The 16085-nt window shown below is 36.1% G+C and overlaps 2 protein-coding genes across 10 annotated transcripts; one reads left to right on the top strand and one right to left on the bottom strand.

Annotated features, from left to right (window-relative positions):
* Positions 1 to 1862: 1862 nt before the first annotated feature.
* On the top strand, positions 1863 to 7267 carry LOC112177741 (putative F-box/FBD/LRR-repeat protein At4g03220). 2 transcript variants are annotated; one of them, XM_024316003.2, is made up of 4 exons: positions 1863 to 1989; positions 2062 to 3124; positions 6165 to 6350; positions 6456 to 7267. In XM_024316003.2, exons 2-4 carry the CDS (start codon positions 2438 to 2440, stop codon positions 6768 to 6770), a joined length of 1188 nt encoding a protein of 395 aa, XP_024171771.1. In that variant the 5' UTR covers positions 1863 to 1989; positions 2062 to 2437; the 3' UTR covers positions 6771 to 7267. The 2 variants fall into 2 exon arrangements, with proteins under 2 accessions (XP_024171771.1, XP_024171778.1); XM_024316010.2 differs by having other exon boundaries at positions 1882 to 3124.
* A 318-nt stretch (positions 7268 to 7585) lies between these two features.
* LOC112177706 (putative disease resistance protein RGA3) lies at positions 7586 to 15224 on the bottom strand. Of its 8 annotated transcripts, none has more exons than XM_024315968.2 (7): positions 15016 to 15224; positions 12865 to 14015; positions 9710 to 12440; positions 9305 to 9387; positions 9098 to 9168; positions 8894 to 8958; positions 7586 to 8360 (listed from the first exon to the last, which is right to left on the bottom strand). In XM_024315968.2, the coding sequence occupies exons 2-4, from the start codon at positions 13993 to 13995 to the stop codon at positions 9323 to 9325; spliced, it is 3927 nt and encodes a 1308-aa protein (XP_024171736.1). In that variant the 5' UTR covers positions 13996 to 14015; positions 15016 to 15224; the 3' UTR covers positions 7586 to 8360; positions 8894 to 8958; positions 9098 to 9168; positions 9305 to 9322. The 8 variants fall into 8 exon arrangements, with proteins under 8 accessions (XP_024171736.1, XP_040365968.1, XP_024171749.1 ...); XM_040510034.1 differs by having other exon boundaries at positions 7586 to 8265; XM_024315981.2 differs by having other exon boundaries at positions 9098 to 9165.
* Between the last annotated feature and the right edge of the window lie 861 nt (positions 15225 to 16085).

The raw sequence follows: 16085 nt of genomic DNA, 5'->3' as shown, positions 1-16085 counted from the left end.
TTTCTATTCATACATCTAAATGTACTATTAAACATCATATATCTTTTATTTTTTCAATCAAACTTCGTATTTTGCTCCCTTTTTATTTTATGCTCGCTCACCTCCCATTCTATCCATGTATCACCATAGTCACCTCCAAGAGACATCACCAATATGGGGAAATAATCATGCACTCGATCCTAGAGCAAGTAGCTACCTCATATGTTTCTTGAGTCAAAGAACAGACTCAACAGAGTTTCTTGAGTCACAGAGTAGCATATACACACAACTGAGCAGAGTCACTGGAAATGCTGATATCCCCAGCGAACAGCGTTCCGGAAACTACGTACCCAATCGCGGTGCATCCGCGACCCAGATCGCTAGGTTGAGCGATCCCTTATCGGTCCTCCATCTAACTTGATGTTTACCCGTTTGGTGTTCTTGAATATGATGTTTCCTCCATCTTCTGCGACTCAATGGCTCTGTGGAGCCCTCCCTTTGAAATAAATTGATCACTACAGTAGACAAGCCTCTATATTCCTCTAACTCTAGAATGCACAATTGAAATGGAGCGGCTAGGAAGGAAAAATTAATGCAGGGCAAAATCCAGCTTGATTATCCTCTTATTCTTTTTTTAGGTTTATCTCTTTTTTTTTTTTTTTAGAGAATGATTTATCCTCTTCCTTTTCGGAAGAGATTTTTATTCTTATTATTTCTGAAATAAAAAGATAATAACTATCCTTTTACCAAACAAGAAAGAGATAATGAATATTTTCTATTATTTATAATTTTACCTCTTTACCCATTCTAATTAATGAGGTTTTCATAGTATTTGTATAAGGGATAGTTACGTAAAAACGATTTGCTATTAAGATTAAGTTTAACTAATATATCCTAGCGTACTACGTACCATAAAGACTGACGTACCACGTACCCGTATCGCGTACCAGTACAGCAACGTTCCGCGTTTCAGGTAACATTGCAACTGAGCACTTCCAATCTACCATATTCTTATCAGACTTAAATTAGGCTGCATGATAATCAAATCCCTGCCAACTAGGCCACGAGAAATGTAAAGAAAAATGAAGGAAACAGCTTGGCGCCAATTCACCTCGAAGTAAGTCAAGAAATATAATCGAAACAAGCAAGCCAATCAATTAGTACAATGACTACAATCAAAGCCTAGGTTGCGGTCATCATTCGGAAATAACTAAGGAATCATATCTTCAAGATATTAGAGATGGTGGCGTCGAATGTGGATGATGTTGTGACGAAACTGAAAATTGATAAATAAGAGGCAAATTAAGAAGAAGAAAAAATGAGGGTTGACTTCTGTTCGGCTTACTGCCTACCCATTAGCTAAGGCTGTAAGGCTGGCGCCGGCCTAAACCTTTGTGCCCTATGAACAAGTCTCCTCAAGTATGGAATAATCGCAGCTTCCCAATTTGTGTTTAAAAATGAAATTATAGTACAATCAAACCTCGCCACGAGTACATTGACCTAAAAAGAAAATAGCCATGAGTACAAGATTTTAGTAATAATTTCTTTTAGGGCATCAGAAAACAAACTAGAAAAATTATCACAAAAGTCAAAATGAGAATATTCCATTTAATCTCAATTTTTAAATTTCCATTCAATGATAGGCTATCATTGAATGGATTGATAGGTGACCAAAACTCTAATTAAAATATCATTGAATGGAAATTTCAAGTAAAATATCATTCAATGGAAATTTCAATTTTAAATGGAAATTTCAGGTAAATTTCAAGTAACATATCATTGAATGGAAATTTCAAGTAAACTTCCATTTCTTTCTCAAAAAATAAAAAATAAAATAAAAGTAAACTTCCATTCTAAATAAATTTCCCCGCTTCCAAGTAAAAGGAACAGACCAGAGAAGACGAAACGGACAGAGTCTGAAGCCGAACCGAACCTCCAGAGGAAAAAAAGAAAATTGCTACGAAGAAAGCTCACGAAGCACCGGAGGACTATCCACGCTTGTTTGATCTTGTAAGATATCGATTAGTTGAGAGTGTGATTCTCTGCCTTTAATTGTTCCTCATCGTCTCTCTCTTCCTCCAGGTACTCAAAAACCCTCTTCTTAATCTTTTCAACGTGGAAACTAGAACTTGGTGAAAGGTTGTAGATCAGGAAGTAATAAACAAAGTTAATAAGCCAATGAGCGACAGAATCAGCAATCTTCCTGATCGTGTACTGCACCACACACTCTTTTCTACCCATCAAATCCATTGCCCAAACTAGTCTGTTATCTAAGAGATGGAATTCTATATGGGGTTCCATTCCTATCCTCGACTTCTCCACCGTTCCTCTTCCAAACCTCGATCCTGAAAATCAAAGTAAAGCACTGGCATCCATCATAACTTCTGTATTGAGCCGCCACCGTGAAGACTCTAATGTAAAGGTTTTTCGGGTCATTTCTCGTCTAGGGTTTTGTCATATGAGTTCTTCTTGTTTGCATGATTGTGTGAGTTGGCTAGTGAATCAAAAAGTTGAAGAACTAGTACTCAAAGTTGGGTCAAGTGGTGGATTTGATTTGCCTCTTTGTGTATTTCAATGTGATTCATTGAGATGTCTAAAGTTGGATGCTCACATTTCATGGTTTGTATCTCCATCATTTTTGTCGGGAGCTACCAATGGTCTCGGTTCACTTCACACCTTGTCTCTAGCTCATGTGGATTTCTTGTTTAATTGTTTGTGTAAGGATTTGTTTACTGGTTCTTCATTCCCTTGTCTCGAGAGTTTGACCATTCAGAGTTGTAATGGAATGACTCATCTGAAAATTAGCTGTCCCAACCTGAAAGTTGTGCACGTGAATTCGATGAATATAAACAGACTGGACATCTCCGGAATGAGACTGGAAAGTTTGCGAGTCTCGTTTTCTTTCTTCAGGTGTGACAGTGAAAGCTGGGTCAGCGTTTTCGCTCCAAATCTGAAAACTTTCTCTTGGTTGGCTAATTGCATTACTGAGAAATGTTTGATCCACGGCTTTCCTGCCCTGAAAACATCTCACATAAACTGTCGGTGTCCAGACGATCTTAGCGTGGCGAAGATTCATAGTGCAGTAAATCTTGTTTGGGCATCATCCCAAGTTCAAAGCCTAGTCATATCCCGCGACTTTCTCCGGGTTAGTTGTCCATCTGTTTCCTTTTTTTTTTTTTTTTTGGAGAATCTATCTGTTTCCGTTTAAATAATAGGAGAATGGATCGATTTTTCTTTTTAACTACCCAAATTAGCGATACATCATCATAAACACGTTCATGCTTCTTAGGGTACATTTATTTATATCCCTCTTATGAACTTGTTATTTTCTGGATCGTTAACAGATTGTTGCATCTTGTTATCGCTTTGATCTTTCATTACTTTAGAAGGAATGCATAAAATGCACAAAATCTTAAAGTAAAAAAACTAAACATGTGCTTTTGTTTAAATCTGTGTTAAAAGTGCATAGCTAATATTGCATTTGTCTACACTATTTGATCGAAACTAATTTACTTCCAAGAATGTACATGTATATTGATAGTCTTAAATTAGAGTCTTTTATACTAAGGGGGGTGTATTGTATGTGTATTGTATATGGAATTAGTGGAACTTTTAAAGAAATCTATGGAATTTAAAAGTCCGGGTGTATTCAATATAGACTTTTAACAGTCTATGAAAGTCTTGAGGTATTCAATTAGGATTTTTAAAGACTTCATGAATTCCACCAAAATCTAGGGGTATTCAATTAGGACTTTTAAAAATGAATAAAAGTACAAAGGTATTCAAAATATCATTCATACTTATGGAATTAGAAAATCATGGATAATCATGGACTTTGTAGTGTTAACTATACATACCAAACTCTAATAATTTTCCAGCCTCCAGACCAAAGATTTCAAAAAGTCTATCAAAGTTTCCTCTTCAAAAAAAAAAAAAAAAAAGTCTATCAAAGTTCTTCTTTCTACGTACGAAGAAGTTCGTCCTTCATCATCTCTCTTTCTTAATTTTTTGTCTTTTCTCTAATCTTTTATGATATCAACCTTTTTTGATACCCAACATGTTCATTGTAGTTGTTGAATGTGATTTTTGCTTTTGTTTTTTTTTTTTTTTCAATTGTGATACTTCGAATCCTAATAGAAATAAAAATGATTTATGAAACCCTAAAACTCAAATATTGTGGTCTAACCCTAAGACCTTGAACCATTTATCTTATTAATTAATTATTCTCATTAATTTGAATTTATTTTATGGTTCAAAAAAATGTTGAACAATTGAATTTCAATTGATTGATTGTAGATCAAGACATTGACCAATATTGCTACAATATATGTTAATCGGCGAAAACAAAATTGATGAGAATAATTAACCATAAACATCAAGTGATCTATATTGTATATTTATGTTGTTGGGAGATTAGAAATGAGAACAAACTCCTAGACAGACTAAGAATCATTTATTTGAGTCAATTTCTATTAGAAGATACTGGAGCATTGAAGAGACAACAAGTTATTATTTTGTTTTGTATTTGGGCTGCTTTTGTTTTATTTGTTTTTGTTTTTTTTTTTTTTTTATATTTTGTACATCTTAGGAAATCTGTAGAAGTCATTCATAATAAAGTATATAGATTTTCATGAATCAATAAAAGTCTGTTGCTAAAATCAATGGTTTTAAGAAATCCATAACAGTCTATCAACTTTTTAAAGAGTCTGTGGACTTTTCAAAAAGTCTGTCATTTAAAAAAAGTCTGCACAAATCCAAATACAATACACCTTCCTTAGATTTGTGCAGACTTTTTTTAAATGACAGACTTTTTGAATAGTCCACAGACTCTTTAAAAAGTTGATAGACTGTTATGGATTTCTTAAAACCATTGATTTTAGCAACAGACTTGTATTGATTCATGAAAATCTATATACTTTATTATGAATGACTTTTACAGATTTCCTAGGATGTACTACAAAAAAAAAAAAATTAAAGCAAATGCAGCCCAAACACAAAACAAAATAATTACTTGTTGTCTCTTCAATGCTCCAGTATCTTCTAATAGAAATTGACTCAAATAAATGATTGTTAGTCTGTCTAGCGAGTTTGTTCTCATTCCTAATCTCCCAACAACATAAATATACAATATAGATCACTTGATGTTTATGGTTAATTATTCTCATCAATTTTGTTTTCGCTGATTAACATATATTGTAGCAATATCGGTTAATGTCTTGATCTATAGTCAATCAATTGAAATTCAATTGTTCAACCTTTTTTTGAACCATAATATAAATTCAAATTAATGAGAATAATTAATTAATAAAATAAAATTTAGTATGGTTCAAGGTCTTAGGGTTAGACCACAATATTTGAGTTTTAGGGTTTCATAAATCATTTTTATTGCTATTAGGGTTCAAAGTATCACAATTGAAAAAAAAAAAACAAAACAAAAAAAAACAAAAATCACATTCAACAACTACAATGAACATGTTGGGTATAAAAAAAGGTTGATATCATAAAAGATTAGAGAAAAGACAAAAAATTAAGAAAGAGAGATGATGAAGGACAAACTTCTTCGTGCGTAGAGAGAAGAATTTTGATAGACTTTTTTTTTTTTTGAAGAGGAAACTTTGATAGACTTTTTGAAATCTTTGGTCTGTAGGCTGGAAAATTATTAGAGTTTGGTATGTATAGTTAACACTACAAAGTCCATGATTATCAATGATTTTCTAATTCTGTAAGTATGAATGATATTTTGAATACCTCTGTACTTTTATTCATTTTTAAAAGTCCTAATTGAATACCCCTAGATTTTGGTGGAATTCATGAAGTCTTTAAAAATCCTAGTTGAATACCTCAAGACTTTCATGGACTATTAAAAGTCTATCTTGAATACATCCAGACTTTTAAATTCCATAGATTTCTTTAAAAGTTCCACTAATTCCATATACAATACACCCCCCTAACTATGCAGCAGAGCTAGCTACAGGTTGCAGTTCATTCATAGAAGAGCTAGCTAGTTAATCAATGTCATCCCATTAAACATGCATTATTACCTGGTATATGGCCTCCATAGATTGAGTGACGGAGACATATGCTGGACTGGTTCTACATGTTAGAGAGATATATATATATAGTTCCTTATAATAACACATATAAAATACGTTCTGTGGATTTATAGGGCTTATTTATCAACGCAGGTTTTATCAAAAATCTATCTTGAAGGTGGTGGTCTACTACATCCATTTGTTCAGCTTCAGACCTTGAAAATTCAGACTACTAGTCTGAACAGACATGATATTCCAGGTATAGCTTGTCTATTCAAGATCTCTCCAACTGTCCAGACCATCATAATTGAGATACTTGGTGACAGAGCAAGAGATAATGTAAGTTTTGGCACAACTGTTGTTTATATATCTAAATTGTGCACCTTAAAATATCATATTGCTCTGGCCTGTAATCAGTGGCTAACAATATGGTTAATGATATAGGTTCAGAAATGGTTCGATGATTCGTTGGACAAGACTTATTGCACGGAAGTGCAATACTGGGAAAGTCAAGCTCAGGCTATAAGTGACTTCCTATATCACCTGAAGGTAGCAATGATTCACGTCAAGGGATCCACGATCCATCAGTGTGTGGTTACTCTCGCCAGGTTTTTGCTTGAACATGGGAAAGGCTTGCAAGAAATGGTTCTAAGTTCCCAGCAGCTCAACTCCGACAATCTCTCTCTTTGGGAGAATCAAATAAGGTTACTAGATGGATTCCCTAGGGCATCTGCTGATGTCAGACTTGCAGTTGCTTAAACCACTTCGTGATCTCTTGGACTCTTGGATTGTAGATAACATTTTCGAAAACAGCTACATATGGTTGATGTGTTAATATAAATTTATAATCAGCTGTATAGTGATTGTGTCATTTGTTTTATCTAAATGTGAGAGCCACATGGTTCCGCCGAAAGCGATCGAGTTCTTGCAGCAATGCCTATTTCTGTCATCTCAGTTTACAGCATCTACAGTTCTACACACATAAAAGGGTGCCAGCATTTTCATTTTCTCAGCAGTATATTGGTTTTTTTTTTCATCGAGTTTACTCTGAATGTGAGAGTTGCATGATATTAAACTATTAATGATACACAAATCTCTTATCAATTTAAGGTTTCCCGTCCCCGCCTTTCTGTTGCTCCTGGAGTGTATTTGAGGAGCTACAACTACAAAGATTCACTGTGAAAACAGGAAGGTCCAAAAAAGAAAAGAAAAAAAGGGAGACGTAATGATTTCACAAGAGGATGAAATCCACACTCCTCATTTTACAATCCATGCTCCTTATTTCCTTTTTTAGTAGACATTTATTAAAAAATTTAAGTTGCCAAAAAATAAAAGGAAGGGATTGTAACATAGGGAGTGTGGATTTCACTCCCCTTTCACAATTGGCTTCAGAGTCAAGAACAGTATGAACTCCTTCGATTCATCCCAGTGCAGCATTCTAATTTGCCCCTTGATACTCGGGAGCCACTATCCCCTTTCTCATTTCCTGATACAAGCAGGGATTTACCAGTCAAATAATTTATATATACATCTCGAAACTGGTTCAGTTTATGAAGTGGTCAACAGCTATCCTGCAAAAGGCAATCATTAATCTCCAGAAAACAAAGCAAAATTATCAATGTTTCCTTCATAGTTTATGCCGAAGGGTGAGAGCAATAGGAGGCTAATATAAAACAGAACAATAATGAACCAAGGTGGCCAATAACCTGCAATTAAAGAGTATGTGAAGGTGCATTTTGGCCTTAGGTATCACTGGAACTGCAAATTAAGATTTCAAGGCCATTAATTGGCAGTTCTTTTCTGACAGCGACCATATTCTGTATCATCCACTGAAACTCTAATTTAGGTGTCATCCATGAGACATTATGACAAGCCAAAGTTGCTAGTAGTTTGTAGTCTTTACAATAGATTGCCAAATCTTCAGTATCGTCAATGAAACCACTGATACCAAAAATGGCAAAAGATCCTGTCTGGCAGTCTTTCTGCAAAATGTCAAGGAAAAGGATGGCCTATATATCCACCCCCATCTACACGTAGCACCGTTCAGGACGACATATCAACTTGCTCACTGATGAAAGGGAACCAACTACATGTGGGAGATGCTACCCAAACAAGTTGATCTATTGCAGTGCGCGCTTGCCACCCAAAAGGTTAATACCCGTTAGGATTGCTCAAACCACCACAACTGAATGCCTCCCCAGGAGTCCTCGCAAGTATCTGTGTGCTTCATTCACTTCCAGTTCAGAATCAATGACTGTGCATGTCAACTAAATTAAAATGCCTCGGTTACTACTTCCCATCTGGTGTTTAAAAAGAGTGCAAATCTCAACCCTCACAATTCAAATGAAGCTGTAGAAATATGCACAAAAACGCAAATTACAAATCTAGATGCAACACCATGAAATTGGCTAATAACACTCACCAAATTGTAGGTATATTCCGTACTCTATCAATAATGGTTGATAGGTTTGCAGGAAGAACCAGTTGAATGTTGCATAATAAAGGTTAAGGGTTGTTAAGAAGCTTCATCTACTTCTATTAGACCAATTTGCATGAACTAGATTCTGTAATTCATTTTTCATTTTTGTTTAGCATTTAAATTATGTCAAGATATCAGAAGTAGCATGCAAACTTCCAAAAAAAAAAAAGGAAAAACTTTATTACATCAAAGTATCGGGCATCTCCATATGGGGAAGGTTCTACAATATGTTGAGGATATTTTAATATATGAGATACATACATACAATTACTACTTTTAGGACTTAATACTGAAACAACAACCTACTGTACTGTAATGAGAACCTTATTGATAACAATATATAGTAAACCAACACATTTTGCAGAAACCAACAAATTCAAAAACAAGCAGAGAGAACATATACCTGTTGGAGTGCCATTCAACAATTCCGCAGAAACCAATACATTTTGCGGTTTTCCTTCTACAAAGCTGTAACAGATACAACTAAACCATTAGTTTGGGAAAAAAAAGAAGGAATTTCTCATGAATTAGTGTCACCTAGTATCTGTGTATTGATCTCTCCAAAGAAATAAGTATATATGCGGGAAAAACTAGAAAGGGTGCTAACCTAGGTTCTGTTTGCGTGAATCGCACATAAATTGTTCCTCCAGTTGATGAGCAAAAGCCCCTAAAAGCCTACTTACAAATTATGCCAAAATAAAAATTGTGACTACATTGATGAGGAAGAAAAAAGCTAGGGAATAATGAAAAAGCTAGTTAAATTAATCTAATGAAGGACGGACAGCTGAGATCATGAGGAGTTACTTGTACTTACATATAGAATGAGAGTAATTCATCTTCCACAACTGGACCAATCCATAACTTCAACTTTTTCCACCATTGACAGGTACCCATCAACTAATAAAACGAAGTTTGATCAGAGGAAAGGGAAACAAAAGTGGTGAAGATTAACATTTTTAGCTAAGCTTCACAAAGAAAACGGTAGATTCAGAAGAGCAACTGATTTTGAGTTAATGATGTTCACAACAATCAGATACTACTACTTTGGCTATCTGATGGGAAGTGAAGACAAGGAGCCAACCATTCTTGTCACTGATTTATAGGATTCGTAATCAAGGAAAAAGCACTATTTGGATATTCCTATCATGCAATACATTTTAGAAAATAAATAAATCATGATTAATAACAATAAATTTGAGAAAAAAGAAGAAAAACTCACTATAAATGTTTGGAATATGGGAAATCTTGGGCCATTCTGGGCCACTCGCCTTGCTGCATCTTTCTTGTAATTTGGGACATGAGGAAATCTCTAACTGTTTTAATTTGGTGAGGTGTTGCATCGATCCAACTGATGGTAGATACATCAGACTAGAGCAATTCTGAATACGTAGGACCACGAGAGATGCAAGGTTTCCAAACCATTCTGGAAAAGCCTCCACTTGTTCGAAGGACTGTATAGTCAATTTTCTCAAAAGAGTCAGGTGTTGAATTTGTTCAGGCAGAGACTTGAGCTTAGGCCACCCCCACGACCTTAGCACATCAAGCTGTTGTGATGTAACTTCAAAAGCAAGGAATGACTCAAGATCCTTTTTGAATCCACCAATTTCCAATTCCTTCAGACAGGTGAGACTGGTAGGTGAGGATGCTATTTCTAATGCTACCCCACCGGGTAGACTTGTTAATCCAGAACAATTGGAAATATTCAACATTTGGATGGAGGTGAGATTACTTAAACTTGGAATAGTCTGCAGATTACGGCAATCGCTTATCTTCAACTTTTCAAGAGAGACATGGCTTTGTAACCCATCCGATAAATACCTCAAGCTTCCACACATAGAGATGTTGAGTGATTTCAGCTTCGGAAAAGCTTCTTGCCCGATTAGCAAACAAGTCAATCTCTCACAACCTTCAATTATGAATTGACGGAGTGATGTGAAGCCCTGTACAGTGGAAACTGACTCTAGACTATCACAATACTTTATAGACAACTTTCCGAGGGATGGGAGACTGTGAAGTGAAATTGAGGTTAGCTTATCACAATTTCTTATGCTCAAATTCTGAAGAGAGGTGCAGTACTCTAGCCAACTAGGTAGGCTTGATAGTTGAAGACAATCTACAATATCTAAACCGCGAAGGAGTGGAAGGCCATGACCTATTGGAATGGAAGTTATTTTAGAGCAGCTCCCTATTTCCAACATTTCAAGAGAGGTGCAACTTTCTAACCCCATAGGTAGACTACATAACTTAGGACAGCCTAAAATAGTCAGTTCCTGGAGAGATGTAAGGCTTTCTGCAATTGGAATGAGCTCTAGACTCTCACAATTGTCTATAATTAACTGCTTAAGACACTGTGGGTGTAGCCCTTCCGGTAAATACCTCAGATTAGGACACTTTGAAATGTTCAGTGACTGAAGAGCTGTGCAACATCCCATTAATACATCAGGACCAATCGAAGTCAAATCTTGGCAACTTCTTATCTCCAAATAGGCAAGATTCTTGTTGTTGCTTAATGTTCCTTCTGGCAGAGAAGTAAGTCCCTTCACATTCATAATTGTCAGGGAAGTAAGAGTGGTCAACCTATTGCTCAGAATGCTTGCTATTGGATTGCAACTATCCATGTGTTCTATGACCAACCTCTGTAGAGATGGAAAGTGACTGGGAGCAATTGTCAACTGGTGACAATGAAGCAAGAACAGCTCCTCAAGGCAAGGAAATGCTGGCAACACTTCAGCTTCCATCCATTGAAGAAGATTACTTGCTTCTCTAATAGACAATGTTTTCAATGCAGGGAACAATGCATTTGTCTCAATCCATGATGGTAAACTATCACCCATAAAGTTGTTAATCTCCAAGCATTCCAATTGAGGAGGTGGTTTAAGGCCCTCCAGGACATCTTCATCATGCTTGTTTCTTGGCGGCCAGTACTTTGCCCACTCAAAGCTTAATTTTCGAATCCTTGTCTTTTCCACTAAATTTGCTTTCTTTGCTTCATCTCCATCTTTCACAAGTTCCAGATGATAAATAGACAAGTTGCCTTTCAATTGATTTAAGCTGGCCAACTCCTCAATTCCAGGACTTCCCTTTTGACCCACAATGAAAAATGGAATTGACTGGAGATTCGTGAGTTGCCCAATTCCAACTGGAAATTTCTTGAAACATAACCGAGCATCAAACTTAACATGTCTCAAGCTGATCAAATTTCTCATTTCCTTTGGAAATTTATTAAGCTTCAGGCCGTACATTCTCAGCGTCTGTAGGTTATAAAGCTTGCCAATAGACTTGGGGAGTCTTGTGATTTGTGTTCTAGATATTTCCAGGTACCTCAAGTGTAGCAAGTCTCCAATTGAAATTGGCAATTTCAGAATATTTACCATGTACAAGTTCAAAACACGCAAACATCTAAAGCTGGGAAAGATGTTATCGAGAACAACTTGGAAATAAGGATTCAGAAAAAATGAGTGCAATTTCTGAACACTTCTTTTTGGTATACTTTGCAGCACTGAACTATGAATGTGCCCCACATGTCGAATGTCATTGGAGTTGTTCTTTGATTTTGATACATGTTCAGCAAGATCATGCACAAGATCGTGCATCTTGCAATGGGTGATAACACCAAATTCATCCTTGGTAACATCTTGAAAGAAAGAGTTCTCCAATAGAATATTGAAATATGCATTGCCTGTATCCTCCATCTCTCGATTGGGAGAAGGGTGAAGCAATCCCTGAGCCATCCAAAGTTGGATCAAATCATTCTTTTCAATTTTGAAACCTTTCATGAACACTGAGCAATATGCAAAGCATTGTTTCAAAGATGGTGATTTCAATTCATCAAAACTCAACTTCATAACCGAAAAGATTCTATTTTCTTCTTCTGGTAACTCCCATAATGTACTTTCTTCAATTGTCGACCATTCATCACTGTTTTTAGAACGCATTATACTTCCCAAAACCTATTGTACATGAATTACAGAATTTCTATATATTAAAACATATTAGAGCAAAATCAACATTTTGACAACAAACAGTGGAAAGTCTTCAATACAATAGTATCTCAATACATTAATGGTATACCAACCCATGCAGTGTAGACCAGCTCTGTCCATTGGTAGATCATGGAGGGTAGTCTAACACTGCATGAGCTGATTCATTAATATATTGGTAACTTAACGCCACGAACAATAAGCAACTTAATTGAAGATGGCTGCTTAGATCTGTGGTCATCAGCACTCATCAGTGCTCACTAGATTCATTCATTCTTCAGGTATTTACTTAAAAGTTTCACTATCCAACAGAAGTGTAGTTATTAAAATCTAGCTGATAGTCAAATATCCCAATAATTGATTATACCGAAACCAAATAAGTAAGTTGACATACCTTTGCAACTAATGGTACACCTCCACATTTTTTAGCAATCTTCCTTCCAGTTAGCTCTTGCTCTTTAGACATGGGAGCACTCCCAAAGGGAACAGCTTTATCCTTTAATATGAGCCAACATTCATTGTCCGATAGTTTTCTCATATCACATCTTGGAAGCGTCTCTACAACTTTTGCAGCTCTGTCACTTCTGGTTGTGACAATAATATTACTTCCTCGGGTATCATTGACTTTTAACAAACAACTCATCAAATCATCCCATTTTTGAGGATTATCATTCCAAACATCATCTAGTATGAGAAGATATCTTTTCCCTTTCAAATCTTCTTGCAGGTTTTTACATATTGCATCCTTCCCTTTTATTCCAGCCTTTTCTGGTTTAAGAGATTCCAAGATCCCACTTAGAATCACTTTCACCTCAAAAGGGATAGATACACATATCCATATTTTTGTGTGAAAGTGTGTATCTATCTGACAGTCATGATAAACCGATTTAGCCAAAGTTGTCTTCCCTATTCCAGCTAATCCTACAATTGCCATCACAGAAGGAGTATTTTCTAGGTTATTGTTTGAATCAATCAAGGTTTTAACTATAACTGACAGAAGCTCCCCCCTTCCAATTATGTTGTTTTCATCTAACTGGAAGTTGGAGTCGGTTTCCCTGTCAACTCTTGCATCAATATCATGAGAAGTAGTATCTAAGGACACTAACCCAATGCTAGCTGCCTCATTCTTCAAATTCACCAAGGATAAGTTGATTTTTTTAATTTTATGTGCCATGTTTACACGAAATGCTAATGGATTATGGAGTGAATAGAAGTTTTGCACCTTTTTGTACATCTGATTTTGAAGTACCACCTTACGCCGTAGAACTTCATATTCGTACTCATCCAATACATCATCAGCATCATGAGCTATGTCTTCAAGTTTCTTCACCCAGATTTTCAGCACCTCAGGAGCCCGATCTTGTCGTTGTTCAGCATCTCGTAACATAGCCTGAATCAGGGATAACGAATCACGCAGTATTTGAAGTTCTCCTTTGAATCCCCATAAAAGGCTGAAATTTTGTTCGGCAAGTAAAGCCACCCTTGTCAGTATTCCCTGGGCAGCAAAAGTAAGAAACTCTGCCATCTTTCCTTCAATGCTAGCTACTAAAGACAATACGAAGAAAAAACAATTAGAATTAAAGCTGGCTTTATTAATCAGAAAACTAGAAGAAGATAGACTGATAGAGCAGAGACACTATTATGTGAGAAGCATAGTTCCAGTAGCATTCCTGGAATGGTAAACTTGATCAAGGCCGGCCTATTTATGAAACACCTTAAACAAACCATTGGTTATTTTTCGCAATTGAATCATAACCCTTGATAAATTGGCACAGGCTTCTCTATAAATAGGGACCATTCTGTCAGCAGAATTACGCATCCAAAAGGGACAATTACTAAAGCTACTACTTTTTTACTTTTAGAAAGCTTTTTTTCAATCACTAAGATCAGTTTTGTTTCTTTCTTCAAGAACATCAAGTAACAGAAAAGAAAAATGATTAACCAAATTTACACTTCCCATTTACAAACTATACCCCTTTCATTTTTGTTACTCAAATTGTCAAAACTACCGGTTTCACCATCTCTCAGCTCGATAATTCTGGCCCCAAATCTGATTCTCTTCTTCCTTTTATCTGATTTTGATGATGAAGTTGATTCATTATAGTGCAAAAATGCCTAAGAACAACAAATCAGACCGGGGTCTACAACCTGGTGATATAACTGGAGTGAAGTATTATTTGTAGATTGGCTCCATTAAGCTGAGATTCATGACTGACATTAGGAATAGGAACCAACAGTAACTGGGTTCAAAATTTGGGGATTCTCAAGTGGAATATACACAGTAGAATCAAACACGGATTCATTAGAGCTCAATCGATGCTACAGAAAATTTAGAAAAAGAACAAAGAAGACCATACCAGTTCAAATTCAAAAGCCACTTCATTATCTAAAGCTACACACACATGAAAATCAGATTGACACTAGGTGCCTGACTATGAATACTCCACAAGTGAACAGTATCTGTTTTAGCATTTTACCACAAACTAAACACAACCAAATAACCCACAGAAATATATATAGTTAATGGTAGAGCAAGAAGACTCGCCTGAGTGATAGAGGTAACGATGCGGAGGTGATCTTGCAAGAGAGCGCAAGTTTGAGTGCTTGTAGTTGTAGACTTGTATTTAACTACAAGTTGAGCGCGAGGAGATGGGTTTTGATGAGTGTAGACAGAGTCAACTGATTAGTGGGAAGGGGAATAAAGAAGATTCAGGGAGGGCTGGCAGTGGAAATGTTGTTCGGAGGAGTAGATGATTGGTGAGTTGCTGTCTTGTTGTTTTTAAGATAAAATTATTCATATGCATGGTTTGAAAATTCGTTCACTTGAGATCGTGTTGATAGTATGAATTCTACGTGAAAAAATGAGGATCTTACTTTTGAGTTTATAAGAGCAAGTTCACCCGTTGGGTCACCGGGTTAATTATTATTCACTGCTTTTTAGTATATATTTTCATTCTCTAGGTCACGAAATACACTGTGCTCGTGACCTAGGGCATGAAATACACTGTGCAGGTCACCATGGTGACCTAGAACACTGTACAGGGTGACCCAGGGCACGAAATACACTGTGCTCGTGACCCAGAGGGTGAAATTAACACTAAAAAGCAGTGAATAGTGGGTGACCTGGTGACACAACGGGTGAACTTGCTCTAAGGTTTTTGGCCACTTTCATTCATTATTAATTGAGCAAGAATATGAATCCTCAATTGATAATAGATGGATGAAAGTGGCCATATGATTTGAAAATACGGAAAATACGCCACACGTGTGGGGCCATGCTAAGAATATGAATCTCACATGAAAAAATGGAGACTTTATCTATGTGATTATAATGATTTGAGCCACTACATCCCTTGCTAATTGGTTTTTGTTGTGAAGCTCGTGTTACTTTGTATGAATCCACATGGAAAATTGGAGACTTTGCCTATATGTTTGATCCAAATTAACTCCATTGATTGCCAATAAATTTTGGATGTGAAACTTATATTATTTTATCTGTTGAAGGATATCGACATAATGTGTGCCTCTTCAAACTAGGGTTTAGAGTTGTAATAGGAAAGTACCCTAGGTATACTAATTGTATTCCGATTCTGTTACCTTTTGTGTACTCTGTAA

This window comes from Rosa chinensis, chromosome 1 (genome assembly GCF_002994745.2).
Source record: "Rosa chinensis cultivar Old Blush chromosome 1, RchiOBHm-V2, whole genome shotgun sequence".
Lineage (NCBI taxonomy): Eukaryota > Viridiplantae > Streptophyta > Magnoliopsida > Rosales > Rosaceae > Rosa > Rosa chinensis.
Note: the sequence above shows the minus strand (reverse complement) of the source record. Positions and strands in the feature narration are given on the sequence as shown.

Excerpts from the sequence above, each read along its gene's own strand:
- LOC112177706 (XM_024315968.2), bottom strand. The coding sequence starts at position 13,995 with ATGGCAGAGTTTCTTACTTTTGCTGCCCAGGGAATACTGACAAGGGTG. Across the intron at positions 12,441-12,864 it reads GTGTACCATTAGTTGCAAAG|GTTTTGGGAAGTATAATGCG; the intron begins GTATGTCAACTT and ends CATGTACAATAG. Across the intron at positions 9,388-9,709 it reads CCATATTCCAAACATTTATA|TTGATGGGTACCTGTCAATG; the intron begins GTGAGTTTTTCT and ends TCGTTTTATTAG.
- LOC112177741 (XM_024316003.2), top strand. The coding sequence starts at position 2,438 with ATGAGTTCTTCTTGTTTGCATGATTGTGTGAGTTGGCTAGTGAATCAA. Across the intron at positions 3,125-6,164 it reads TATCCCGCGACTTTCTCCGG|GTTTTATCAAAAATCTATCT; the intron begins GTTAGTTGTCCA and ends TTATCAACGCAG. Across the intron at positions 6,351-6,455 it reads GTGACAGAGCAAGAGATAAT|GTTCAGAAATGGTTCGATGA; the intron begins GTAAGTTTTGGC and ends TTAATGATATAG.